The 27485-nt window shown below is 46.7% G+C and overlaps 1 protein-coding gene across 3 annotated transcripts in view; it reads right to left on the bottom strand.

Moving 5' to 3' along the window:
- LOC117902251 (Down syndrome cell adhesion molecule-like protein Dscam2) overlaps positions 1–27485 on the bottom strand; it is a 108746-nt gene that overhangs the window by 10572 nt on the left and 70689 nt on the right. For all 3 annotated transcript variants that reach the window (XM_034813509.1, XM_034813507.1, XM_034813508.1), the window contains 2 exons: positions 8846–11038; positions 8054–8599 (listed from right to left, as the gene is read on the bottom strand). In XM_034813509.1, the coding sequence (XP_034669400.1) occupies positions 8054–8599; positions 8846–11038 (2739 nt within the window). The remainder of the gene's footprint in view (positions 1–8053; positions 8600–8845; positions 11039–27485) is intronic.

Below are 27485 nucleotides of genomic sequence, written 5' to 3'. Positions count from 1 at the left end.
CCTGCACATTTTTAGCATTTATTCTCTTTAGCATTTCCTCTCTCAGAAAACGCCAAAAGTTTTGCTAGTTTTCCTGTTGGCATCCTCCATTTTCGGAACATTTTTCGTTGCGCATCGAAAAGTATGCAATAAAATATTCGATTTGTGCGCATTTTGTTCAGATTGAGTGGAGAAAGCCCCAAGTAGAGACGAGTAGGAGGTCCTCATGTGACTGATTCGCAGACATGTTGCGTGGGTTTTTGGTTCAGTTTTTATGACAAGTTTCCTGGCGAACTATTCGCGTGTTCCGGCTGCCGCATTTTATGGGCCTTTTTTTTGGCGGTGGGGCGTGATAATTTTTATGATTATCCATAAAACTAAACCAGTAATAATATTAACTTCATTTACATTTCATGCGCTGTTTCTTCTATTCTATGGCCCCATGCAATTTGCATATTTGCTTCAGTCATTTTATGCCAACAGATTCCGTTCCGTTTGTTGTGGGAGTAATTCTTGTCTTTCTCGAGAAGAATTCCTTCCTCCACTTGCAATTCCAGGCAAGAAAAAACATGAGCGGAGCACTGAAACTTTTCAATTTGATAAGCATCAAAAATACGGAGAGTCTTCTGCGAATGGATGAGGAGGAGGCAAGGCAACTTTTGATTGCTCAAGTTTTGCCTGCCGCTTGCCTGCCAACACAATGAGCAAAATATTTGACCGAAATAACAAAATTTCCACTCTCTTGGTGCTACCAGTTGGCAGTCACTCCCACTCTCTATTTATTATACCCTTTCGCAGCGGAGGGTAACACGCTTTTGAGGCAGGGGTTTGGCAATGAAGGAAAGGAAGTGTTGGGCAGTCGTAAGATCTGTGGAGACTCATAGAAACTTTGTCTCTCATTGCATTCCTGTGGTAATAAATGATTAATTCCTTCATCAACCAACTTGATGAAATTTTGGAACAGTTTCCATCAGAAAAAATCATTCTTTAGTGTATCTAAAGCGTCGTTCTGCCTTCGATTAGCATTTCCGCTCTTGTTTTGCCTCCCACTGATGAACAATTTTAATGCATTTCCATTGTCTGGGAATGGAACATTTCGCTGCTGTGTTGCCTGCTCCAACAGCAGGAACGAGCGGAACTCCTTAAGAAATTAAATGGGAATTTGGCAGTTAAAGGGGAGGTTGGGGCGGGAGTACTTGCTCCTCGAAGTAGTGTGTGTGTGTGTGTGGCACAAATCGGGGACGCAATTAAAGTTTGTCAAAGTTTTGTCCGCATTGATTTGTGCAAATAACAACAACAGTTGCGGCATAGTTCTGCAGTTCCAGCAACGACTAGCAGCAGTCCCAGTCCCGGTCCCAGTCCCGCTTCCCGCACTTCATATGATTACCTCCGCACTCCACCTTATTTCTTATTAAACCCGTTCCCTGCCCGGACTCTCAGCAGCAGTTTATGTGTAAAAATCTTTTCATGTAAACGAGTTCTGGGCCGCCCCACAAAAGTGCTTGAGAAAGGGGGAGTAGCACAGGGAGGAGGAGGAGTAGGAGCAGCGATGAAAGTTTCTCTGCCGCCGAAGCTCTAATTCACTCGACAAACTTTTCAACCGGAAGCGCTTACAATTATGCAACATTTTTGTGCAGCAGCAACAGCCAGCAGAGGCAGCAGCAGATGAGGAGCAGATGAAGAGCAAAAGGAGAGCAAGAGCAGCGGCGGAGGAAGAGCAGCAGCAGCAGCCGCAGCAAGCACTAGAATACGCACAATAAAAACAGTTTCAAATGCCATTAACGGTTAACTAAATAGCATGGCACCAGAGAGCGAGAGAGCAGCAGAAGCAGAAGCAGAGCAGAAGCGGGAGGAAGAGCAAGAGAGCGCCACTGAGAGTTGGCACAACTTGTGCTCCACTCACACTTGCTGCCCGCCCACCTACCGCCTGCTGCCTAGCACTTGGCTTCTCAGCCAGCTTGCACCTCAAGCTCTCGGGTGTTAATGGCAGTCCGCTCCGCTCTCTCCGCCCTAACCCGCTCTCGTCATCGCTGCTCGACCTTTTCTGTTGCTCTGCACCCTGTGCTGCTGCTGCTGCTGCTCCTTGTTGCACTTTTAATTAGCGACGCGACGCGATGCGAGTCGAGGCCTGAGGGTCGTGGCTCAGGGGGGCAGGAGGCTGCCTGGCATTTGCCCTAAATGCGCTTAAATGTTGCAGGAACAACCAAGGGCCGCACGAGCAAATGGTGATGGAAGGGGGAAGTGGAACAGGCGGGGAAGGACTAGGCACGTTGAGCTGCTGTTGAGTTTTCTGCACTTGCCGCCGTGTTGCACTTTTCTACAGGCTTGTTTTTTGCTTTTACACTTAGAGAAACTCATTTGAGAAATTCTACAAACTAAAACCAAAATGGCAGAAATATTTCAAAATGAAAAATAGTTTCCAGAAAGTGGAGACAATTTTTTGAATATTGAATCTTGACATCTTCCCAGCTTGCAGCCAAAAAATGGCAGCTCTGCAACACTTTTCAATATACTTTTAGAGACTTTCAGCAATCCCAGAATCCCAATCCAACAAATGAAACCTCGTTCCTTTCCGGCAGTGTCATACAATCTTTTGTTTCCATGTTAATGTCGGTGTTCCCGAGTGTTCTATAGGAAGGGAGTGGCAGTGGCAGTGCCAGTGGGTGGCTGGAGAGGCAGGCGCCTCTGCCTAAACTTGTCCAAAAACTTTTGGGCTCTCGCAGACTCAACCTCAGCTTCAGCTTCAGCTTCACTTTTCCCCTTTTGCTGTTTTTTCTGCTCTCTATTTTTTGTAGCTGTGTGTTGAAAGCATGAATGAAAACTAGAGGGGGGGTTGGGAAAGAGCAAGGGGGCCAAAGTGTAGTACAACACTTTTGTAAGGCTGTTGGTTACGACCTGTAGATGCGGCGGCCCCAGGGCGACTTCTGCCCTTTCCCCCTTTTTTTGCCACCGATCTTTAGTTTGTTTTCAGTGATTTTTTGTTGTTACTTGAGCGAAAGTTGCCTTAGATTTTTCCTGGCATATCTTTTGAGTGGGGAGTCTATGGATTCTAAAGATAGTCGCCGTCTAGTCGCGGGTATTGAATATATTCTTTTTTAAATGGGACACAAAACTCTTGACCCTTTTCTGGCTTTGGCTTCTATTTTGCAGTGAAAGTTGGCCTTACTTTGAATGGGAAAGTTCGTTAAGGAGTGAGCTGCCATGGATTTTACGGGATGTTAAGGATGTTAAGAAACTTCTACCTACAGAATTATTGGGTTTATATCTGAGAATGTTTTGGTTCTGTTGATTCTACCTTCAAGAGAATTGGTAGAAAGGAAATACAGAAAATATTTTTCATCTTTCATGCTTTTTTTCGTTAACTTTGTTTACTTGTAGAAAATAAAGTTCTGCCAAGAAAATCTGAAAAGATTCTCAAACTTGTTCCCTTTTTCCCGTTAGCTTCCATCATACCCTTCCATCTGCCTGCTCTACCTCTTCCTTTCAATTCCGCTGCTTGCCACCGCCGACTTTTCATTCATCAGTTAGTTGTGTGTGTGACTGTGTGTGTGTTTGTGTTAGCAACTGTGTTTAGATTTAAGCCAATTAGTTTGCTGGGCCGAGTGGCAGTGGCTGGTGGTAGAAAAAACAGAAGCCAGCACAAATTGGGAGCTCATAGATTTGTGTCTTTGGATGTGCTCTAGTGTGCGGTCAGTCGGTCAGTCCGTGCCAAGGCCCCCCCGTACACCGTGGAGGGGAGGGAGCAGGAGGAGGTGGATCTTCGCTGAAATCCCCAGCTGTTTGGCTGGTTACAAGACAAACACGTTCGAGAGGCAATCACTGGGAAAAAGCGAGTGGAGAGAAGCGCCTAAAAGGCAGCATGGAATGTGCCCCACCACTGCCCTTTCCCTTTCCCTTCCCCGCTCCCTTCTGCCACCACTGTGGTTGCGTTTTTGGGGCGCGCAAAACTATTTTGCGGCTATTTGCTTTGCGGGGCCATCGCTGGCCATGTTGCCTGCATTTTAAGCCCCCATAGAAAGCCAGCAATAACAAACCCACAGAATAGCAACCAAAACTATGGCCCAAATGGGTGAGGGAGGGGTGAGGGCTGCCCTGGGGGGGGGGGACAGACATTTGTTGGCCCGTCGACTGCCTAGTTCATGGCTTTATTTATTTAGCGCATAAATTTGTCGAGGCGAGCGCGAGATTCTTTCCATTTTATTTTCCATTCTTTTTACAGAAATTTGCAACGCTTGGTTGACTCTTGACATGCCACGACATTTGTTTGCATTTATTTTTGCGTTTTCCATTTAGATTTCGTTTTGTTTTGTTTTCTGCTTGCATTTATTTGCCAGGACGAACATGTTCCCGCCAATGTCTAGCCGCAGGCGTGTCGTCAGCTGGCACAGCCTCCAACTCAGACGCTGCCTCGGAGCACGACCTTAGTTTCTATTTTCCCTCAGAGAGTGCAAAAAACTTTCACCGCACAAAGAACTGCAAGAACCTAAATGGCGAAGGTACTTCAAAATTTAAAGTGTTTTTTGGCTGACAGATAAGTCCACACTTGACTGTAAAGTTTGTGCTTTAGGTGGGTATTTGCAGGCATAGGATGTAGGATGATTGGCTGGGATTTGTAATCTTTCCATATTCCAATTCCAAATCAAAATTCCTTCCCCCAGCTAATCCCATATTTCGGGGCTTACTTTTGTCCACCAATTGCTCTGCTGTCCAGTGTAATCTTCGCTCTCCAATCCCACCACAAAGCAAAATCAAACACAGCGAGGCGACGACTCGATTTCCTTTGCCATTTCCACCCTTTCCACCTCTGTCTGTAGTCTTCTCCTCTTCCTCTGTGCTGCACTTTCTCTGTTTGCAGCTCCGTTCGTTCGTTCGTTCGTTCGTTGATTGTTTTTATTGTCGTGGGGCCGTGTCGCGGGTCGCGGGATGTGCGGGTTACATGCAAAGTTCATTAGGTATTTGGCCTACGACGAAAGCAATTGCCGCTTGCCGCTTGCCACGTGCTGGGGGGCACAGCAGTCGGGGAGGGGGACATGGAGCAAAACCGTTAACGAGCCCGAAAAGTGCAGGCAACTACAACAAATGAAGACCCAAACTCCTGCCTGCAGCTGCCACGTGGAGTCGCCGCGTCGAACGATTGTTCTGGGGCTGCGGAGGATTTTTGGGTTGTGCAGCAGCATCTGGCAAAGGACATTTCCGCTCTCTCGTTTGAGTTTGGGGACTCCTTAAGCGGCAATTAGCGCTTACAATGAAATGGATAGGCGGCAATGGGGTTGGGGCAGGAGCAGAAGGAGTTTCCTGCATCGTTGTTTGTCTGGCCGCCTGCTCTGTTGTTGCCTCAACACTTCCCTGACTCTCACTCCCCATGGCACTTCCATCTCCATTGGCGACGCCTTTGCCTCTGCCCCTGCAACCCTTTATTATTCATGCCACTTTCACTTGGCAAATTAGCTGCTACTGCCACTGCCACACACACACAGGCAATCCTTGCTACTCCTGCCACATCCACTACTCCTTTTTGCCACTTTAGACTCCACTTCTACCCACAGCCTCTACTCCCCTCTCTCCCTCTCTCTCTCTCTCTGTGGCAATCGTTTTTAAATGCAATTAAGTGGCAATGTTTGCTCTCCTTCTCTCTCTCCGCAGTGCCACTCTCCAGCACTCCCTCTCCCCCACCCCCCTGCAGTCATTTTGCTCCTTGGCTAAGCGCCTTAAAATTTTAATTGGCCTTCGAAAACAATTGAAACTTGAAATTGCCCCAAATACCAAACACAATGATTGCCGCAGCTGAAAATCTGCCAGAGAAATCTCAACATTTTCCAGCAAATTTAAATGTTTGCGGAATGCTGAAAAGGGGTTGAAATTATATCGGAATAAATGTACAACTTTTTGTACACTTTCTTGGATATTCAGCTAAGGGTTAAGGCTTTTGGGTTTCTGTGGAAGGTTTCAGATGCCACAGATTCGACTTTTATCTGTTAAAACTTTCCGAGAGAGAGCTCAAAATATCTGTATTTTGCTATGATATTTAGGTCTCTATTTCTTTTGATTCCCAGAAATATCTCTGCTCTGCCATATCCCAGAAAACACTTCAAAGTTTCAGTAACTTCCTTCATCTTTCCCTCTAAAATCTCTTACAAAGCTTCAGCTATTAGTAACTCCCATTTTCCTCCCAAGTTCCCTGAGTCTTCCACCAATATCTTCGCCTGTATTCCCCCTTTTTGCGCTAAATCTACTTCTAGCTCAGCTCTCCGCTACACTCTACTGCCTGGTAGGGAAAAAATTGAAGGAATTTTTTAATTTTCACATCATTAGAAAATGCCAAGCGAAGCGCCACTGGCCGCCACCTGCTCATCCTTGCTGGCTGTCTGCCTGCCTGCGCGCTTCCTGCTGCAAAACTCCTCCTTCCGTTTCAGCGTTTCAAATGTGAAAGGTTAATACCTTTCCACAGCCATGACACTGCCACACACACCCGGAGAGGGGCAGGGGCAGCACAGCCGTGGCAATGTTTCAGGGATTTTCAACAAAAGAACTGTTGACGGCTGGGGGGGGCGAGAGAGACGAGCGGTCTCGGCGGTTAAAAAAGTAAAGCGAAAACCAGAAACAACAATTAATAATGAATTGTATGGCGAATTGTGTAAAACCACAAGGCAAAAGGGGGATGGGCGGAGGGGGAGCGGCCACCAGCCAGCCAGCGTCCAGTTTACGCATTCATTTTGCACTCCACACACACCCAGAGGGATGAGGGGGAGAGTGCCCCACAATGGGGAGCACCAGTTGCCCCTTTTGAAAGGACCACACAGCGTTGATGATGACGGGTACGACCAAGGACCAAGCACCAAGCGACATGGACTGAGGTCCTCCCACGCTGCAGAATGAATGGACGAGGACGAGGACGAGGACGTGCGCGTCAAGCGGCGACAGCCAGCAGCAGCAGCAGCCAGCAGCCAGCGAGGGGCGGCCACAATGAAATGGAAAGTATATTACAAAATGTTGAAAAGCAACAAACAAGCAACAACAAAACGAAAGAAAAAACGTTTAGAAAAAATTGCTGTTTCAACAAATTTACAACGGAAGTGGAAAGTGCTCTCCCAGTCTCTCTCTCTCTCTGTCTCTGTCTCTGCCTCTGAGTGCGTTGCAACTCCCTCTCTCTGTGTGTGTGTGTGGCTGGTTGATGAATGCGGCATTGCCATCGATTTGCCACTCGAACTCCATTTTGCACTTTTTACCCACAAGCACCCACTTTTCATGGGCAACGCAACGCAACAATCATTTCTTTTTGCCGCACACACCTTTGGCCAGAGTTTTGCCACCCACAAGCGGTGGTGGGGCAGGCAGGTGGCACGCTCCCCATGCACGGATTTCATTTTGTTTTGCGGACAATGAAAAATCACCGAAACGTACCAAGAGCCAAGCCGAGAGTCGAGAGTCGAGGCTGAGAGCTGAGAGCCTGAGTTCCTGAGTCTCCTCCTGTCGGACCGGAAGTATTTCTCACTTTGGGTTTTCGGCTCCTCTTCTCGCTTCGATACTCTCTGCTTCGCTTCTGTTCTTATTTTCTTCTGATTTATTCTTCCTTTTTCTTCATTTTAGTTTTCTTACTCCTCCTTTTGGTGTGCTTGAAGGTTCTTTTGGTGGTCCATTGTTATGCATGGTAAATGGTGGTGCATGTGGTGAATGGTGGATTGTGGTTAAGGTGGAAGTATTGGAGAGTATTCTAGTGGTAGTTGTGGTAGAAGCTAGTCAGTCAGAGGTTTACCTGAGAATTTATACATATTTTCACAGAATTCTAAAGTACTTTTAGTTCGTGCTGAAATTTCATGGTAATCGGAGCCACTTTGGGCATGGAATGACTACAGATTTGATGAATTACATTCCCTCCACTTCCTACTTGCATAGTTCCCCTTCAACTTCCATCAAATTTCCCCATTGAAATGCATTGAATGCAATCCTTAAACTCCCCGCCAAAGTAGAGCATTTCAAAGTGCACCAAAAGTACCTGCTCTGATTTTCCATGACCCAAAACCCCCACTTGGATCTATCTACGAGTACATTTGTGAGTGTTTCTGTGTGTACTTACATTCATTTCCTGGCATTGTGTGTCCTTGTAGACCGGGTATTCCATTCACGCCGACGCCACTGCCACCGATGCCGCCAACGCTGCCGACGCCTCCGCCACCCACGCCGCCCATGCCGCCGACACCCATGCCGCTGACGACACTGCCACCAATGCCCCCAATGCCACCGACACCGCCGCCCATGCCGACGCCAACGACACCGCTGCCCGGGTGATAGCTGTAGCCGTTCTGTGTGGCATACAGCGCCGTCTTCTGCTCCTCCAAGCTGAGGGCCAAGTCCATCGAGTGCTCGAGGGCCTTGTTGTCCAGTCCGCTGGCGGGGTAGTAGGGCGGCGGAGCCTGGCTCTGCTGAGCGGCGACGATGGAGGGGCGCACCGAGTCCATTTCGTAGTCCTTGGCGGCGGCGCTCTTCTTCGATTGATTCCGCTTGCAGCGGCAGAACATGAGCAGCAGGCCGGCGAACAGAGCAAACACAATGCACCAGACGATTATAGCAATCAGTGTGGGCGTGGCCAAGGCACTAGCCTCCGCAATGTAGGGACGTCCAACTGGGGCGGGAGAGAGAGAGAATAAAGTCATGAAAAATGCATTCGCTGGAAGGTTTGAAGTGGATGGATGATGGCAGAGAGGAGGAGGAGAATGCTGCTGCTGCTGCAGCTGGATGGCTGACTGTTTGAGTGATTGATTGATTGTCCATCCATCGAGCAGCAGCAGCAGCAGCAGCATTCTCCCCTCTCCTCCCATTCAAGTGGAGCAATTGCTCGTAATGGCTCCATCCTCGTGCCTCTACTTACTCTCCGCATCCGTGTAGTCGCCACAGTGTTCCAGATTGTTGCGCAGACAGAGCTTCACGCGCACCGTCGGACTGTTGTTGTCATCCTCGAGGGCCAAAGTGTTCAGTCCCGCATCCTCCTCGTCCTCGCTGATGGTGTGCCCCAAGGCACGACCTCCGCCAATGCGTCGAGTGCCCATCAGGCGGTCAATGATCTTCTCCTTGTGCGTGGGTCCATTGCCAGAGAGTTGCAGATTGTCCACCGTGTCCACCACCTCCCAGGCGGCACGAGGCGTGTCCCCATGCACCATGGTCTCCACGATGGCCACCAGGGACAGGCAAGTGGCACCCACATCGATGCCCAAAGTGCGGCTGCTCGGCTCGTAGGTCACCTGCAGCGGTGGGGGAATGCGACTCACTTTTGTCGTCACGAGAATCTCATTGGAGTAGGGCGAGCCGCTCTTTGGATTCAGCGCCTTCACCTTGAAGGCATAGCTCTGGTGCTGCTCGAGGGATGTCACCTTGCAGGGTATGTCCCGCTGGCAGTCCACCTCCACCCAATCCGAGTTGGAGTTGGCCAGCGTGGCACAGTCGGGTATCAGCTGCTCCTCCCGTGGCATGGCCACACGGCGATAACTGACGAAGAACTTTGTCTTGCTCAAGCCACCGTCGAAGCCGGGATCCCAACTGAGGGACACATAATTGTGACCCACATCCATGGCACGCAGATTCGTGGGCTTCTCCGGGGGCCCCTTCTGCTGCAGCCGGATTGGGGCACGGATCGTGTTCAGGCTGTTTGCCACGCGGCACGTGTACTCCCCGTAGTCCGAGTGGGTCAACGAGTTGATGCGCAGCAGTGACGTGTAAATATCATTCTTATCGGAGGTTGTGCTGATCTCGTAGTGCCCCTCCGAGGACATGGTCAATGGGCTTTGATTGTTGCCATAGAGCCACACGAACTCCGGCTTGGGGTACGCCTGCACCTTGCACACAACCTCCGCCGTTTCCCTAATGTCGAATGCCACTTTGTTGTACTGATGCAGGACGATGGGCTCGTGCTCGATGCGCAGCTGCATGGAGGAGTTGGCAGAGTTCACCTCATTCTGGTAGAGACACGTGTACTGGCCACGATCCCCGGGCACCAAATCGTTGCCATTCGGGCGGGCCTTTCCCCTAAACTTCAACTGACTCTGCACTGTGACCATGCCATTGAGGCCCTGATCGGGATTCGTTTGCACCTCGTACAGATTCACTTCGGGTATGATTTCCACGTCATCCTTCAGCCACTTGACACTGGGCGCTGGCTTGCCCTTGGCGCTGCATGTCACCGTGTAGTCCGTGTCGCCCACGCGCCGCGTCATGTGCTGCTGCAACTTGGCCAGGAACTGCGGCGGCTGGTGGATCTCCAGCACAATGGTGGCCATCATGCCGATGCCCAGCTCATTCACCGCATGACAATGGTACTTGCCCTCGTTCCCGAGATGCGCCTTGGGTATGGAGTACTGCGGTCCCTGGGCGAGGATCTTCTGGGTGCTCGAGAACTCCCCGTCCATGTCGCGGAACCAGCGATACTGCGGCACCGGCCAGCCCGGCGGATTGGCCGAGCAGGTGAGAGTCACTCCATTGCCCACATGGACCACTGGCTTGTTGGGTGTGATGTACGCCTGTCCGGGGCGATGCCTCACGAGCAGCGCCACCGTGGAGTTGCCTATCCGCTCGCTGCGCTCCTGGCCCTGGCTGTGCATTATGTTGACCGCCCGGCAAATGTAGTTCCCGGCATGTTCCGCGCGCACCGAGGCGAGTGTCAGGATGTCCCCGTTGTAGCGAAAGTCTGGGGCGCCCTCCTTCAGCCACTCGATGGTGACGGGTGAGGGATTGGAGGTCACATTGCAGCGTATCGTCACCGTCTCACCCTCCTCCGCCTCGCGCGTCTTCGACTCAATGACCACCGTGGGGGGATAGAGTATGTCCAGGATGAGCTCCTGCTCGCCCGTCTTGCCCAGTCCATTGTCCGCGCTGCACGTGTACTTGCCAGCATCCTGGACACTCACCCGGTGGATCGTGTGCACCAGCGAGGCGCTAATGAAGCGCCCGTTGCGTGTCCAGCGCACATTCGGCACCTTTGGCTTTGCATCGACGTTACACTCCAACTTGGCAGTGCGGTCACGTTCCACGCGCAGCGGATTCTCCGGCCCAACCTCCACACGGGGATAGTCTGCAAGGAGCAAGAGAGAAGCGAAAATTAGTCAAGGAAGAAGAGGGTTGGGGTGGGGTTGGGGTGGGGCATGTCCCTCTCGTAAATCAAAGCAACCGCAAAATGATGAAAATTAATAAACACGCAGGCAGCACATTTTCGGGGGCAACTCGGAAACTTTGCTCTAATTGAATTAGTCATGAAAAAGGATCGACAGGAGCAGCAGCAGGTCCTGCAACTGATAGCCATGACTGGGAGTCCGCTGATTAGGGCCAGCTCGCTGTGTACTGCGTTGTCTGATTGGACACGAAATTTGTCAATTATTAATTAAACTAATGAAGTGGTGGCCCGAGCCTGACCCATGGAGCAGCAGCCTTCCTCTTCCCCTTTGCTGAGTTACAGAAAGAAAAGTCATTAGCATTAGCCTTAGGAAGCCCAGAAAGAAGGGGTAGGAGATGGTGATGCTGCCTCGATATTTTTGGTAGTTGAAAGACCTTTTTGGGAGTGATGCATGGAGGAGTTAGCTGATTGATTTGGCGGTCAATTGAAGGTGTATCTGAAGCTACATTCACTCGTACAGATATCGAGGTGGGAAGCCAGCAAGTAGAGGAATTTCCCATCATACATTCAGATATTTTAAGCACACAAAACAGACCCCATCTAACTCTTTTATCACCAGAAACTTTGATCATCTTCTTAGAAATGTTTCATCATGGATAAATCCATTCAAAGTGCCAGTTCTTTCCATCTTTAATCATTATTTTTGCACACTTTCTTAGAGCCCAAATGTGTCACAGAAGCCACTCCACCGGAATGTGTCACCGCAGTCAGTCATTCCTCTTGCAATAATCAACTTATGGCAGATCTTTCCCTCTCCCAAAGACACTTCAAATTTCAAGTTCAGCTTCAAGTTTATCTCCTCAATCGCTGCATAAATCTCTTACATTTTCATCATTAGCTAATTTCCCCAGCAATTTACATTCTTGCCCTGAATTCATCTTCAAATTTTCATTGCACGGCAGACGGACTACTGCAAGTCATAGTTCCCCGTTCCGTTCCATCCCGACATTAGTGGCCTCTCATGCACCGCAAATGGCGTGAAATTATGTCTCCTCTGCCCCGTGCCCCTACCCCGTGCCTTGTGTCGGTGCCAACCACTTTGCAATTAACTGCCCCACGGATAAGTGTCGCCACAGCTTGGAACTGCCCCTTACATCTCGAGGTTTGCTCAACGAACTGCCTGGCGGCTGCCTAATGACTTTGTCCATAAACTTCACCCCACTCCGCCCTGTGCCTTTGCATTGATGGAAGCCTCAGAGAAGCGATGAAAGAGAAGAACTTTAGTCTGCCGCAATCCCAAGAAATTGGAGCACAGCCCGAACCATCGGACACTGCCACTCCACGGGCTCCATCCCTCTGCGCTGCCACTCTGCTCCTCCGCGCTGGCTGCCCTTTCCTCTGTCTCTGGCTGCCTTCAGCGCGTAAATTATAGTAAATTGCGTGATTCTGGAAGGGGTTTCGGCTTCTTCCAGGTGTCTTCTGCCCCATCTTCCACCTGGAATCGGACTTGGACCTGGACTCTTCTCTTTTGCGTGTTTATGTGCGTGTAATTACATTTGATTGTGCTCGAGACCCACACAGCCCCATGTAGAACCAGAACAAGCAGCATAACCCAAACCCATTAAAGAATTGTTAGCCAAAATCAAGACCAGAGATCGCGGCGGCGTTTTTGTTTCGCTTTTTGTTTGCTTTTTGTTTGCTTTTGTGGCTCAGTTTTTGTGGCTTTACCCTCACGTCTAAATGGCTTCGAATTGGCTTAATTGTCACTTTTGTGAACATGTTTTAGCCACAAAAAACAAAGCCCCACCATTACACGCTGCACATTCTACACATTTTTGAGAGCCAAGAGGCATGCAACAAACAAGAGGCAGAGCCAAGAGGCAGCGCCACAAAACTGACCTAAAAATAGGTCTCGCTTCTCCCTGCCCGTTGATTACTTTAAAAGGGAACCTACGGCGGCAGCAAAGAAGTTCTTTAGGGCAGAGTTCCGTTCGGTTCCGTTCCTACAATTATTTCCCCCAACTGTTCCCCGCCCCGCCTTCCCTTCGTGTTCATAAATAATCAAAAGACTTGGCGCTGGAAAAGCGTCCGGCAAAAAAGAAACAATTTTATGCGTGTTTTGCATATAAATCTGCTGCTGATTCTTTTGCGGACATGTCCCGTGCCGCTGCCCCCTTAAATTATGTACGCAAATAATTGAATTAGTTTACAGAGGCCCTGGCCCCAACCCCAGCCCATCAATCCCCCCCTCCAGCGATGGAAAATCGTGTTAGAAATATTTTTCCAATCAATTGCCAAATTGTTGGGCAGTTTCTGCCTCTCCTGCCTTAAAGATCTCTCCTTCCTCTCCATAAATTCTCTTTTCCTGGGGAAAAAAGTATTCCTGTCCTTCAATAAGTTCTCGCTCTTTCCATTCTGCAAGTACTCCTCCCGGCTGTGCCCAATCCCAAGCCATTCATTCACTTGGAAAATACTATTAACAAACACAAAGAGGAGACCCTCCGAAGGGAGGCTATATTTTTAGCAGAGGCCTCCTGAACCTTACTCCTTACTCCCGCACTTTACAGTTTGGCAGCAACCCTCTGCCCCTCACAATTTAGAGTCCAGGACCCTCTTTCCCACGCAGAGAACTTCTTTCCCCTCCACAATTTAGAGTCCAAGACGTCCTCTTCTCCCTCTGTCACAATTTCCAGAAAAAATAAAGTGAAAAAAACATTAAAATAAACTTTAGTTTGGATCTGGAAATGTGAAACAATTTATAAAGCTATAATCAGCCCCAATCCCCCGCGAATTAAGAAAAACGAGTGCCAACTAAATTTAATTTTCAATTTTCACATCTCTTAACTCCATTTTAGAGCAAAGAAAAAAGTGTGCAAACGCAAAGCGAAGTTTTAGATACACTAACAGAAGCGGACACACTTCTTATGGGTAAAATATGTAGATAAAAAAGTAAAGAATTTGCTGGATTTATGTATACAAATTTTAGGGATTTATTTGCCAGTTTTAATGGTAACAAAAAACAACGAAGAATTCCCACTTTTCATGGTAAATCCTCTCGAAGTCCCTTTACCCCTTGAAAGCGTATAAAAAAGTGACAAAAATCTAATGCACTTAGTGGAGGGATCTCTGTCGTATCTTTTGCTCCCTAAGCAGCAATTAGTTGTCAGGGACCCTCATTTCAGGGAGTCTTCAGCCATGGCATTCAAGGACTTTCCACCTCCAACACTCACGATTAATTCCGCAGCAGGTGGGAAAGCAGTGGGGAAAAGGCAAAGTGACTACGAGAATGAGCAATAAAATTAGCAGCAGCAGAAAGCTAATATTAATTTTAATTTTAATTGCAACAAAGCAGCAAAGAACACCCAAAAAAGACAAAGAGAGAGAGACAGAGAGACAGAGAGAAGGGAAATCTCTCGAAAGAGTGCACAGAAGAAAAATCCATTAAAAATAATCGACAGAGCTTTAACCGAGTTCGAGTCAATGGCCATTGCTTAACTTGGCCAAATCCAATTTGGATGTGTGTGGCAGGGCGGAGGCAGTAGGGGCAGGCACGCGCTTCAGGCCACAGGCCGACGAGAAACCACAGCCAAAAAGGAAGGAAAAAGCAGCAGCAAAAGCGATTTGATATGGCCAACAAGCGGGCAACCCTCCGCCCCCTGAAACCAAGGAAAAACCCTCAAACTCTCACGCGAAAATTGCTCCGAGCCGAAAAGATAAATGATAAGGCGAATAAGCCACACGATTGGCAGTGCCTCGAGGCTCCAGGCAGGCAGGCCTTTGCTTCTGCGCTTCGTCTTGCCTTCATTTGTAACTAATGAATGTTAAACTTTAAAAAACGAAACAACCAATAAATTACAGTCCTTTAATTTGCGGAGAAATGTACAGCCCAGAGCTCGGATCTCTCCCGAGTTCTATCTTTTTGGAGTTCTCTCTCTTTGAGCCCCCCCTCTGAGGCACCTTCTTCCCCTTGCTGATGTTTGCCATGATTTTCATCATCTACTAAATGTTTTTCTTTTGGCCTTTCAAGTTTTTCTCGTTCCTCAAAGCCGGCTGCTGCTGCTGCTGCCACATATGGATGCTGCCAGCCTGCCACCAGATGGTTTGCTTTTCTAACTTGTTAGTTTTCTTTAGTGGCCCTTACAGGGAGAGGAGCGTAAGAGTAAGGAGGAGGAGAGTTCCTATAGATACATAGACGATGCTCCAGCAGAGACATAGATGGAGATGGCCCTGGCCATTGGCTGCCTCTCTGTGTGTGTTGCCCGTCTTGTCTTGCTATTAAGTCAAGAATTTTTATAGCATTTAGTTGGAAAAGCTCAACATATTTCCACTCCAGAATCTCCACTCGAGGGGGGAATGCTGTGGGGGCTGCTCCACGCATAACTCGTGCCTGCTGTCAGCGCATTTGAGCTATGAGCTCTGTGTGGTTTCTGGTCTCTGGCTTTTTATTAGTTTCTTGTTTGGCTTTCCCTCCGTCCCTGTCCCCTGTCCCTGTCTGCTGTCTCAGGCTGTGCGGCTGAAAGTGGTTTTCGGACCATACACACACATTTCTGGCTAACTAGTTACTAAATTGAGCGCATAAACTAAAACAACTGCGGCCCCACCGCAGAGGAGGCCAAAACCAACAAAAGACGAGAGGCCAGAGCCAGAGTCAGAGCCAGAACCAGACCAAAACCAAAGAGGAAACTGGCTGCTAACTGCTCATAAATTACAGGAAGACACTGGTCTAGGAGGGGGCAGAGGGGAGTAGCCAATGGTGGACAGTATTTAGCAATCACATTAAGTCCGAGAAAAGAACAAGAAAATCGTTGAATTGAACACCAGAAACCAGTTGGAGAGACTTCAACTTGAAGTTCGAAGAGACTTCGAGACGCTAAAGATACGCGGAAAAAAGAGACACAAAGACAAAGACGCAGCTACAAGATGCTAGATACAAGATACAAGTTACAAGATAGTACTTAAAGACACTTGCGTCCATCCATAAATGATCAACATTAAAGTTAATGCGAGGCAACAGGGAAAGAACAAATATGTGTTCCAGGAAAACAAAGAGACGGAGCAAAAAGGGAATTAAATGAGCGAAGAAAAAAAGGAATTAAATGAGCAAAGAAAACTAAGCAGCAATTTTATGCCCAAGAATGTTGCTGAAGGATTGCAAAGATGCCAGGGAAACTGTACTTAGTGGAAGGCAATGAAGGTGGAAATTAGTAGGAAGACAAAGTTGAGTGCTGCCTGGAGCTAGCACAGCTTCTAATTGGTGACGAATCAGCTGTAAGATCTTTGCAATAATTCCATGCAATGCGTGGAAGCTGCCTCCTGGCACACATTCAGCTCCAAAAGCATCTTCAAAAGCGGCAACAACCGAAAATGTACGTTGTACGTGCCTCAATACTGGAGATCCATCAAAACGAAACATCCAACGAAGCAGCCACTGGCAAACGTGCCATAAAAATACACAAAGAACACACAGATTTCCATGCGGAGAGTTTTCCACTTGAAAGCGATCACGAACTGTGGGATCAAAGCACAACAAAAAAGATATAAAGATACGGCGGAGCATATTTTCCAGGCAACAAATGTTTAGGCTTTATTTTTGTTTGTTGTTTCAGGTTTCTGTGTCAATTTTCTATGGCGCAAATCTCTGGACAAGTCCTCTTCCTCCTCTGCCCCTCCTCCATCATCATCAACTCTCGGGAGAGGGAAAAAGGCAAATGAAATGTGCAAAAAGCTTTTAAAAAAACCAAAAGCAATAAGAGACCGAAAAACCAAACTGATAAACGGACAAATGTTTATTGTACTAAAATTTTTATTGGCCGCACAGGCACAGGCACCGACACATATGCAGATACAAAGATACACACGCACACACATGTACGTACACGCTAGGTACATGTGTGTGTGTGTGTGTGTGTGTACAACATGCGTTGAGGACAATGGTTTTTGGGCCATAAAATGAAATCAAATTGTGCCGACCAAAGCAAATGTTTGGTCAAAAACAGCAGCAACAAAAAAGGAATAAATGATAAAAAGACAAAAGCCACGGCAGAAGCGACTAAAACGACAGATACTCTTTCTAGATTCAACGATTAATGGTTTTAGATAACATTTTTTGGTCATTTGAGGTTGATAAAATATGATTTACTTGTGCCCAGAAATAAAAGAAAATATTTATGAAATAATTTCGTAGGAAGAACTTGGGAAAAAAGTTGTGGAATTATTTTTAGAGACCGTATTCCTATGATATTCCTAAATTTGTATCCTATACGACTGTATATACGACTTCCAAGCTGCATAAACACTTTCATAAATATAAAGTAAAACATTTGCCCCTAACAAATTGGGTCCTCAAAGCTGCTTCCCGCTCCCTGTGTTTGCTGCAAAAACCTTCTCCTAGCCCTGCAACTCCCCTTTTAATGCACAAATAAATTCACAAAAATCAAAGAAAAAGTTACACGGAAAAATCAAGTAAAGATTTAATAAAATAAAATATTGCCTGCGCATATGAAGCATGATTTTAGGGAACTTCTGCCACTGCCACTGCCCCTGTCTCTGCCACTGTTGTTTGCCTTAAAACATATTGATAAACTACAGACGACTCTGTGTGGACTCTCTCTCGGGTGTGTGCTGCAAATGAACGTGTAAACAAACAGATGTATCTGTGCATCTGCCAGATACAAATGAACAAACACAACATAATTGGAAGGCTGCCTTTTCCCTGGGGGCCACACCAGTCCCCCCCACTGGCCACACTCCCGACTCCCGACTCCCGATTTCTCTCTCTCTCTCTCTCTCTGTCCAGTTTTCAGTTTATTTTTATGGCACACAATTTGTGGCAAATCAATGAGAAACTTGTTCTAATTTTATGGGCTTCCACATGTTCCAGACATAAACAAAATTCTACATTTCTCACTCTATAAGAACACCTCCCTGCCCCCCTCTCTGTGCCTCTTTCCCCTCTGGCAGCAATCAAATTTGCTCCCAAAAAATTAATTTAAAAGGCAGCAACACAAAGTTTTTCTCGCTATTTAAACAACACAAATTTTTGTAAATTGTCTAGTTCGGAATTTTAATGGTAACACAGCAACAACAACAACAACAACAGCAACAACAACAACAAAAGGGAGCCACAGAAAATGGGAAATGGCTCTGGGGTCTGGTCTCTGGTTTATTTTTTTCGGGCACGGCAGAAGCTACTTTAAATAGGCAGCAAAATTATTGACAAAGTTTTTTGCTCCCCACATGGAGATTTGGAGTGGGAATCAAATGGAAGGAGAAGTGCGGAGGGGAGGGGAACTGCTGTGATGGGTGCGAAGATCTAGGGAAAACTCTGCGTCGGTTGATGATGTGAGCCGAGAGAGAGAGAGATGCCACAAACGATGTCATTAGTGTTGGCATTTACTTTTGTTGCCGCCGATTCTCGTGCTGCCCCACCCCGACCCATAGACTTTTCCCTTTATTTGCACAGCAGCAGATGTGGCAGAAGAAGAGAGCCAGAGATGAGGCAGAGCTGGGGCAGAAGGAGAACCAGAGCCGTGGATGTGCCAGCAAAAACTGGTAGCAAAAACTGGTACTGGTACTACCCATAGACACAACAAAGCAGCAAAAAAAGTAACAGAAAACTTTTGCTTTTTATTTATTTACTTGAAGCGCAACAAAACAAAAAAAAGCGAAGAGAGAGCTCGAAAAGTGGGAAGCAAACAAAAGTTCTGCATAGGCTGGTGGCCAAAAATATAGCCACTCCATGGGGAGTTCTTATGGAACTAAGGAGTGCCACGAATACCCTCACAGCCAGCGGAAGAAGTAGCAACAAAAATCAAACAATTTTGTGGAAATTGATAAAAGAAAATCCTAAAAATCCACACTTATGATTAAATTTACACTCTAGTAAATCTCTTCTATACAAATTACTTTCTCCGATGTCCAGAACGATCTTCAGTGATCCACAAATCCCTTCTTCCCTTTCTTGAACTCAATCTCCAACTTCTATTACCCTTTTTGGGCGCTTAGGGTATACAATTAAATAGGCCAAGCGATTTGCCCAACCCGCGGAAATAAAGAAAGAAGAGGCCAAACACACAGCTAGAGATGCAAATACGCAGACACACAGATACAGCTACACACACACAGACACATCCACAGATACATCCACGTAGCACGTAGAGTAAATTTTGGAATGGCGTAATTTTGCACCCGAAACAACTGGGGGAAAAATAGGCAAAAACGATGACGATGATGACGATGACGATGACGATTATGGCGATGATTATGATGATGGAAACATTGAGATCTGAGCAGTTGAGCAATTGCAGGCGGCAGTCGGACTGAAGCTTTGTTTTACTTTATCCAACAAAAAGGAGAAGAGACTCTCCCCCCTCTGTCTGTTGTTTCCGCACATAAAAAAGAAACAAAAGTGTAGCCTAAAATTAGGCGAACAGAAGGAAAAGAATTACTTGCAAAAAATAAATAAAGCAAATAAAAGGAAAAGTTTCCCTGTGCCCAGCAGCACGTGCGGGATCAGGGTAGGGGCAGCCGCTGGGGCGGCCCCCATTCTAGTGATAACCTTGCCCCATAATAAACTCAATTCATGCCACAACTTCGAGGGGGCAGGAGCAGCAGCAACTTGCAGCTGCGTCTGGTAGTGGAAGTGGAGGGGAGCTCTGCGTTTTTCGGGCACCAGAAGTGCCATTGTCTTGGCGCCTCGTCGCCCCCTTTGCCGTCTTGTGACCTAAATAATTAAATTCATTTCGGGAAAGGCGGCAGGCGACAAAAAAGACAAGACTCAGGACACAACAACAGAGCACACAGAATGCGGAACACAGAAGAGGAGAAGTTGGAGATACTCTTGGATGGGAAGAGATCTCTGAACTGTTGGCTGTGGCATGGGGCAGGTTCTGTGTGGCGTTTCAGCCTCAAATTACACTTCTTCTTCGTCATGCAGCAGCGCCCATCGGTCGCCTATTGCTTAAAGCTTCAAGTTGCCGTCACAGCTGTTTCCTTCCTTGTCCCCAGAGACCCACAAAGAGTATCCAAAAGGAAACTTTCCTTTTAGAAGACTTAATGGTGTCCTTGCAGCAGCAGCTGCTCCTCCCCGCTCCTCCCCGCTTCCTCTTTGGGCAATGCATTTCATTTCATTTGATTTTATGTTAAATTAATTTGCTGCTGCTGCTGCAGCAGTGGGGCATTGGAGGCAGTGGCAGGAAGCATCAAGAGGGACTTGCACTTTTATGCAGATTTTCCCATTGCTTTTGTAAATATTTAGTTAATTTTCAAGAGATTTCCCACTGCGGGGAAACTGTCTCTTGGCCAGAAATCGCATTAAGGCGGAAAGGGAGAGCTGTACAAATGTATCTGTAGCTGTATTTGTAGCTGTACGCATCTGTATCTGCATCTGTATCTGTAACTGCAGCTGCTGCTGCTATTTCCTGCTGCCAGTCTCACTTTTAGTTTAATTTCCCTGAAAGGTGTCTGGAAATAGTTACACAAATTGCTTTGACTTTGCATTTTTGTGCAGTCGCAAGAAAGTGGCAGAAGGGACACAAAAGGGAGCACAAGGGAGGGATGGCAAGGGTGGAGCACAAGTTTTTATGGTAGTTGAATGCAACAGATGCGAATACGCAGATACGCAGATACAAGATACTGTTGTCGCTGGGCTACCTTTTTGCACTTTTTCTACAGCTGCTCTGTTAACTGCCGCTGAAATATGCTTTTTCGGCAAACGATCTTTGATAATTTCAAACTTCTATCAGCAATTTCTCTGCAAAATCTTTTCTTCACCTCGAAGACGCTTTTCTTCCACAAATGAATTCCTCAAAAATATATTATTCCCCTCTTAATCTAGGGTCAGAGGGTGTCCGTCTTTTCGTTTCTTTTTTATATTTTTTCTGGCTTTTTTTTCTTCATTTATTTCTAGGTTTCAGTTGTGTCATGATTGCACGCAGCGGTGTGGCAATGGCAGCACCAGCTGCTGTTGCATAACTCAGGGCGCTTCATCATCGTATGGCAACGTGGTGGCAGGAGAGGCAAGAAGCTAGCCCTCAGGGAAAGGACACACACAGTGGCAACAAAAACACATTCGAATGTTGTTGCTGCTGTTGCAGTGGCAAGCTCTTCTCTGCTCTACGATGTTTTTGTTATGACAGCCCAGCGGCCAAAGCCAGAACCAAAGCCGCTGCTGATGCTGCCACTGCCGCTGCATTTTGGCTGCCCCCAAGCGGCGTCAGCTGCTCCAACTCCAACTCCGGCTGCTGCCGCTCCTCCTCCTCCTCCGCTGACTGCTGGCTGTTGATGCTCCTCCCACACTCTGCTGCTGCTCCCTTCTATGATTCTTGCTGCTCCTATTTGTTGTTGCAAGTCAAGTAGAAGCTGCACTAACTGTAAACAATGCAAACGGCCGAGGCAGCCCCGGGCCACAGCCACAAAAACCTGCCCACACCCGCAGGCCCCAGGCAGCACCAGTCCCCCGCTCCAGGCGGGAGCCGAAGCAGCAGGAGAAATGTAAATAAAATTTTTAAATTAACTCCCGGCAATGCCACGTGCGCTTCTCCAGGCTCCAGCTACAGCTGAAGCTCCAGCTTTGGTTTTTTCTCTCCTTTTCTGTTTGGATACCCTGTGGCGGGAAAGATAGCAAGGGGAGTGTTGGACGATTCATTAGAAATTAATCCCATATATAAATGTGTGCCTAAACTGTTGAAAGGATCTTTTGGAGGCGCTTTTCTATTCATATCTTTCCATCTTTATTGTGGAAAGTATCTCGTAAGTGCCGAAATATTCTTCCAGATTAGTCTCGATTCAATTGCAAAACGATCTTGGACAGGGTTCCATCTCCAGGGTATCTTTCAAGTCCCATTACGCTGCTGTACATTCGCTTTCGTTTCCCTTTTTTCATTCAGTTTCTGTTTCTGTTTCAGTTGCATTTGCAGTGTGTGGTGTGGTGTGGCACCACCTCCACCTCGTCCTCCTGCAGAGTGAGGCATGGGGAAAAGCATCTGCCATTTGCTGCAGGAAATGTATCTACATATGTAACGTGCAATATTCAAGATTCTTCTTGTTCATATTGTGCACTGGCAGTAGTACCCCCAGTACCCAGGATGAGGCACTTTCTGTAGTTGTTTTTCTGGTGCCACCGATACGATACCCATGCCCATGCCCCTCCCCGCCCCACCATGTGTTGTAGTTTTCCGTGTAGTTTTCTTTCATTCCTTCTCCTTTTTTTGTGCACTTTTTATTTGCTGTTTTGGTTGGCATTTTAGCTTTTGTAACTTGTTCCATTTGTTCAGCACTTTGCGTAGTTTTCTTCCTCTTTTTTTGCCATTCTTTTTCATCTTTTCTTTATTTTTTTGCATTTCTTTCTTGCATTTGTTGTTATTTTCGCTGTTTCTTGCCTTTTACTGGGTTCTCCAGCCCTGACTTCCGATTCCTCTCATTCCCTCCTTTCCCGCTCTCTCCCTTCTCACTCTCTCCCACCACCATCATCATCGTCATCAGCGCCTGAAGAGTGTGATATGTGGGTACTTCGATAGTTTTCTGCGCTTTCTGCGTTCTCTCTCTCTCATTCCGTTCTGCCACATTTGCGGACTTTATTTGCCTGCAGATTTTTCATACTTTACTTCTCATACTCCCCACCATTGCACGCTCGCTCTTTCTCTCCTCTTTTCGCCACCGCACTCCTTCGCAGTGACTCTTCTTTTCTGCCTTCGCTCTCTACTTTGCCTGTCAATTGCCTGGCACTCCCACAAACTAACCTAGTCAGGGTATTATCCATTGCTTTATTGGGTTATCGTGGGGCTTAGTTGGAGGCGGCAGCGCCGCAGCGTTGCAGTTGCACTTGCCAGTGGCTTTCTACATAAAGATAATAATGATTTATGACCTTTGAACTACTAAGGGAATACTCAAAGGATGCGCATGAGAAAATTCGAGAGTAATTTTCGGTTATTTTCTACATTCATTTTAGGGGAAATGCTTGTGGAAGAAAATTATATGAAGAAAATATTCTCTCCTGCGCGAATGCGAATTATTTTCTGTCTAAAACACACATGAAATTACCTCCACAAGAACCTGCAAAATTATCTCATTTTTTCCACAAAAAGCTGCCACAAATCTCCCTCCAAAGAGCATCCCAAAGTCCACTTGCATCTCATCTCGTTTCTATCTCACTCTATTTGTATTTTTGATGCCATTTTGTTGCCCCGAGCAACATGTGTGTCCTAGAAACGGTTTACAACTCCGAAACTGTATGCTTTTCAGTCCTCTGCTCTGATTTCCGCCATGAAAATTCCACACATTGCAACTGTCTTCGAGACCTAATAAATTTGCATGCAGACATTTTGATGTGTGTGCAAATATTTGCCACACTCTGCCCCGCTTCAGGCGGCTGTTAAAAACTACAAAATATAATTTGATATTTTTGGTAATTTCCGGTGTAACGAATTCATATTTCCCCCTCTAGTATTTACCACAAAATTAGTTTAATAGAAATCGTGAAAAATGTGTGTGCAAAATGCAAAACAAAAACAACTTTTAATTAGCCAACAAATGTTTTGGGGCAACAAAACAACAGCAAACAGACAGCCGAACGGACTGGTACAGAGCCACACAAATGTTCAGCTGAAATGTAATTAAAACGTATTCCATGGCAAAATTCCTTGCGGGTAAAAAAGCCAAAAAACACAATTCATATTTCTGGTCAAGTTCTACAAATTTCATTTACACGAAAAACTCGCAGAATAAAATCGACAGCCAAAAATGGGAGAGAGACAAAACCGAAGGGCAGTCAGTTGTAGGCCAAAATGCACATCCCAATTGATGGAATCAACTTTCGTGGGGGCAGTCCATGGATTTTCGTTTGGGTTTCCCAGTGGGTTTCCCCTTGCAAACCATCGACTCTGTGTTGAACAACTGCAACATTTGTTTGGGGGGTGGTAAAGGCAGTGGAGTGGAGTTTCCCAGTGCAAAGTTTTCAATTGAAAACGGAAATCTCTGATTTGGTCTGACGATTTTTTGCTTTTTTGGTAGCAAAGTTTTGCCGGTCGCTTACAATCCTTTGCATGTGTGGTTATGGCTTAGAAAGGTTTAACAGGAGGTTTGCTATGGGTGATCTGTGGCATGAGGAATGAACGTTAGATGGGAGCTCCATGGATCACAGAGAGAACTACGCCAATTGGTATGGTACTTGGGTACTTCTATTCCTCCAAATATTTCATTTTTCAGCTGTTACAAGTTTTGTATAATTATTTTGATTCATTTTTGAGTGCTCGATTTTCTACCAAGAAAAGTTGCAAATTATTGTCACAAATTCTTTCGCTTCTTCCAACATCTGTCAAAAATGCTCCAATCAGTTTTTGTGATATTTCCTTTTCATCTTCCACATGTTCTCTGCACTTTATTTTCTCATTTTGAGTTATATCTCACAAGTTTTATTAACACTTTCTGCCACCTCTGCACAAAAAATGTCCCTTCCATGCCATTCTTGCTTTTCGAAGAATTTTGCTTTGGCTTTTCGCTCTCTCACTCGCTTATTTGCTTTGTCGCTGCCGAAACCCGAAATCAACTTTGGCTCTAACCGAAAATGCAATAATGAACATATCTGAGTGGCAGTCAACTGTGGGGCACACGACGCCAACGACAACGATGACAACGACAACCAAATGACGCCACATTCCATTCCACTTCAGAAGCGAAAAGCGATTCATGCATCCCCAACGCAGCTCCTGCAGAAGAAGGGAGACTGCGGGGCGGAGCTGAAATGAGTTGTGCATAATGCCAGTCGTTGTCCCTTTGATTGAATGTCCTGTGAATGATATAGGAGAGGGTTTGGGGATGCTGCGAGGCAGCGCTGGTTGCTGCCCAATGAATGATGCAGGGGATGCACTTTGGCGAAGGATGTTGCCACCGAGCGATGTATGAGCGGGATATCTCTCATGAATGATGGATGCTGGGAGTTGTTTTCTGCAGAATGTTTTCTAGATGCTCTTCTTAAAGGGTACAAAGATGCAGGCCATGAAATGCTCCCACAGGATGTTGTGCGGCAGCAAATTCCACTTGGTGATCCAAAGAATGCTCTTCCATGAATGATATTCCCCTATAGAATCTATGCTGGTTCTCATCTTAAATCTTGTAATATTATTTCCACCCCTAAATCTCGCACGAAATCCCTGACGTAGCGGAGTACACTTCCCTCATTTTCGCTCCTTTTCCTGGGGCATGCCAGCAATTTGCAAGCTGATCAATTTTACTGACTGCTTCCCTGCAGCCACAAACACAATTCATTAGTCAGTCCGTGGAAAAATGCGTTGGGCTGCTGCAGTAAAAATTCCAGAACCCTTTTTGAGGGGGCGAAAAGTCAAATTTTTGGCACTGTGCAAATTTTTTGTAAATACAGAAAATGTTTTGCAATGTGCGGCTTGTGCAAATTTGCACACATTGCGCAAATTGCATTGCATTCAGCAGCTCACGGGAAGGCGAGAGCGGGAGACTCGTCAGAGACGGAGAGCGAGACAGCAGACAGGGGCCAGGCCATAGCTGGGTTGAGCGATGCTTCTCCCCTGCAACTCTGTCTCCCGTCTGCAAAAGTCAAACAAATGTGCAAAATTAGCATTTTGACATTTCAATTTTGAATATTATTGACATGTTTACGCGTGTGTGTAGAGTGTGGGAGTGTGTGTGTGTGGTTGTATCCCAGCAAGGGTTTGTCCTTTCGTTGGTTGGGCCTGGCCCTGGCTTCGGTTTCCGATTGAATCGCAAAATTTACTTTAATTAGCAGCAGATACATAATGATCATCAACAATACATATATCTCCATGATGTGTGGGCGTGGCATGTCGTCGTTTGGTTTTATTGAAACAATGCCGAATCATTGTCCAGCCCGACTCCCCTGCCCTCCCCTGCTGCATGTCAGCGTTCGTCCGACCAGCGACAAGCGACGCGTGCTGTTTGCACTGTTGACATCATCCACACACACACACACACACACACACAGCCACACACATTCCCATCCACATCATCATCAGCAGCAGCAGCAACAACAACAATAGACAGAGAGCTATGTAGACGGCAGGGGCTGATGCGGGGGGCGAACCATCATGACTAACAATCCAAAAGTTTGTTTTCGGTCGTTTCGCATATCATCGAACAGAAGCCCCCCAGCGACCCGCTCGCTCTCCACCCCTCTCCCTCCCTCTTGCACCCACCGTGCACGGGTTATGTGGGGGTTATGGAAATTGAAATGCTTTCAGTGCATGCTGCCGCCTCTCTCTCTCCTCCTCACCTTCCCCTTCCCGCTTTGCAGGGTTTATGCTATTTGTTCAGTTGCTGTCAGTAGTTGTGGGACGATATACATCTCTTGGACACACACTGCACTCTCGAGGGGTTTATTTATGAATGTATTTAAGTATTGCTCATCAATATTATGGGTCGAACTGTGGAGTATCGAGAGATCTGCATTCGTTTGTACCTAATGAAGGCACTTGGCTTTTTCTGCCACTTAGGAATTTGAGTGCTACAAAAATCTATTCCAGGAAGCATCTACAATCCGGGAAGCGAAGATCCCTTGGCACTTCTTCGACTTATCTCCCAAAATGTAAGCACTTTCTTTTCCTACACTCCACTTTTGCCATTTGCTACTAAACTTTTTCCGTTCTTCTCAATCTCTGTGAAGGATTTTATTTTTCTTCTGCGGAAACCTTCTTTCTTTCTTTGCCAGGAATGTCTCTCAGACTCTCTCTCTTTGTCTCTGTTTTCCCAGTAAATCTTTTATTTCAATCGCATCAAATGCTTAACAAAGAAAACATTTCAGAGCTTTCTGTTTCTGCTTCTGCTTCTGGTTTCTGCTTTTTCGCCACATACCAAGAGGGGAAACCGCATTCATGGAACATCACCCAACTCAAGCACAATCCACAGAAAGTAAACCGTAACCCTTGGTCCTATCTTAAACCAAAACTGAAACCGATTTCGTATGCTGGCACCCAAGAAGTGACCTCAACACGCAAAGGGAGACACAGGGGAAGGACAGAAAAGAAAAGAAAGGAAAAGAAAAGAAGATGGTAATGAAGCATCTCAAAACGGAGGCGTTTAGGGTTTCCTTATTCCTTATTTCGTATTCCTCACAAGGGGTTGGGTTTGGGTTAGACGGAGATGATACCCCAAGCCTTTTCCGGCAAAAGGCTCACAGATGATGTCTCTGCGTACAATTTCCATTTTGCGGCAGGCAGAGGCCAATGCACGAACAATTTTTTCTCTCTCATCCGTTTCTTTGTTTCTGGGAAGGTCGTTGTGGGGCAGGCAGGCAGGCAGGCAGGCAGGCAGGCAGGCAGGCAGAGTGGCAGCAAGGAAGCTCCTGACATCCCGTTCCGTTTCGGCATAATGTGGCCAAATGTGTAGCCAAACAATAAATGAAAATTGTGTGCAATTGTCGTGT

This window comes from Drosophila subobscura, chromosome U (assembly GCF_008121235.1).
Source record: "Drosophila subobscura isolate 14011-0131.10 chromosome U, UCBerk_Dsub_1.0, whole genome shotgun sequence".
NCBI lineage: Eukaryota > Metazoa > Arthropoda > Insecta > Diptera > Drosophilidae > Drosophila > Drosophila subobscura.
Note: the sequence above shows the minus strand (reverse complement) of the source record. Positions and strands in the feature narration are given on the sequence as shown.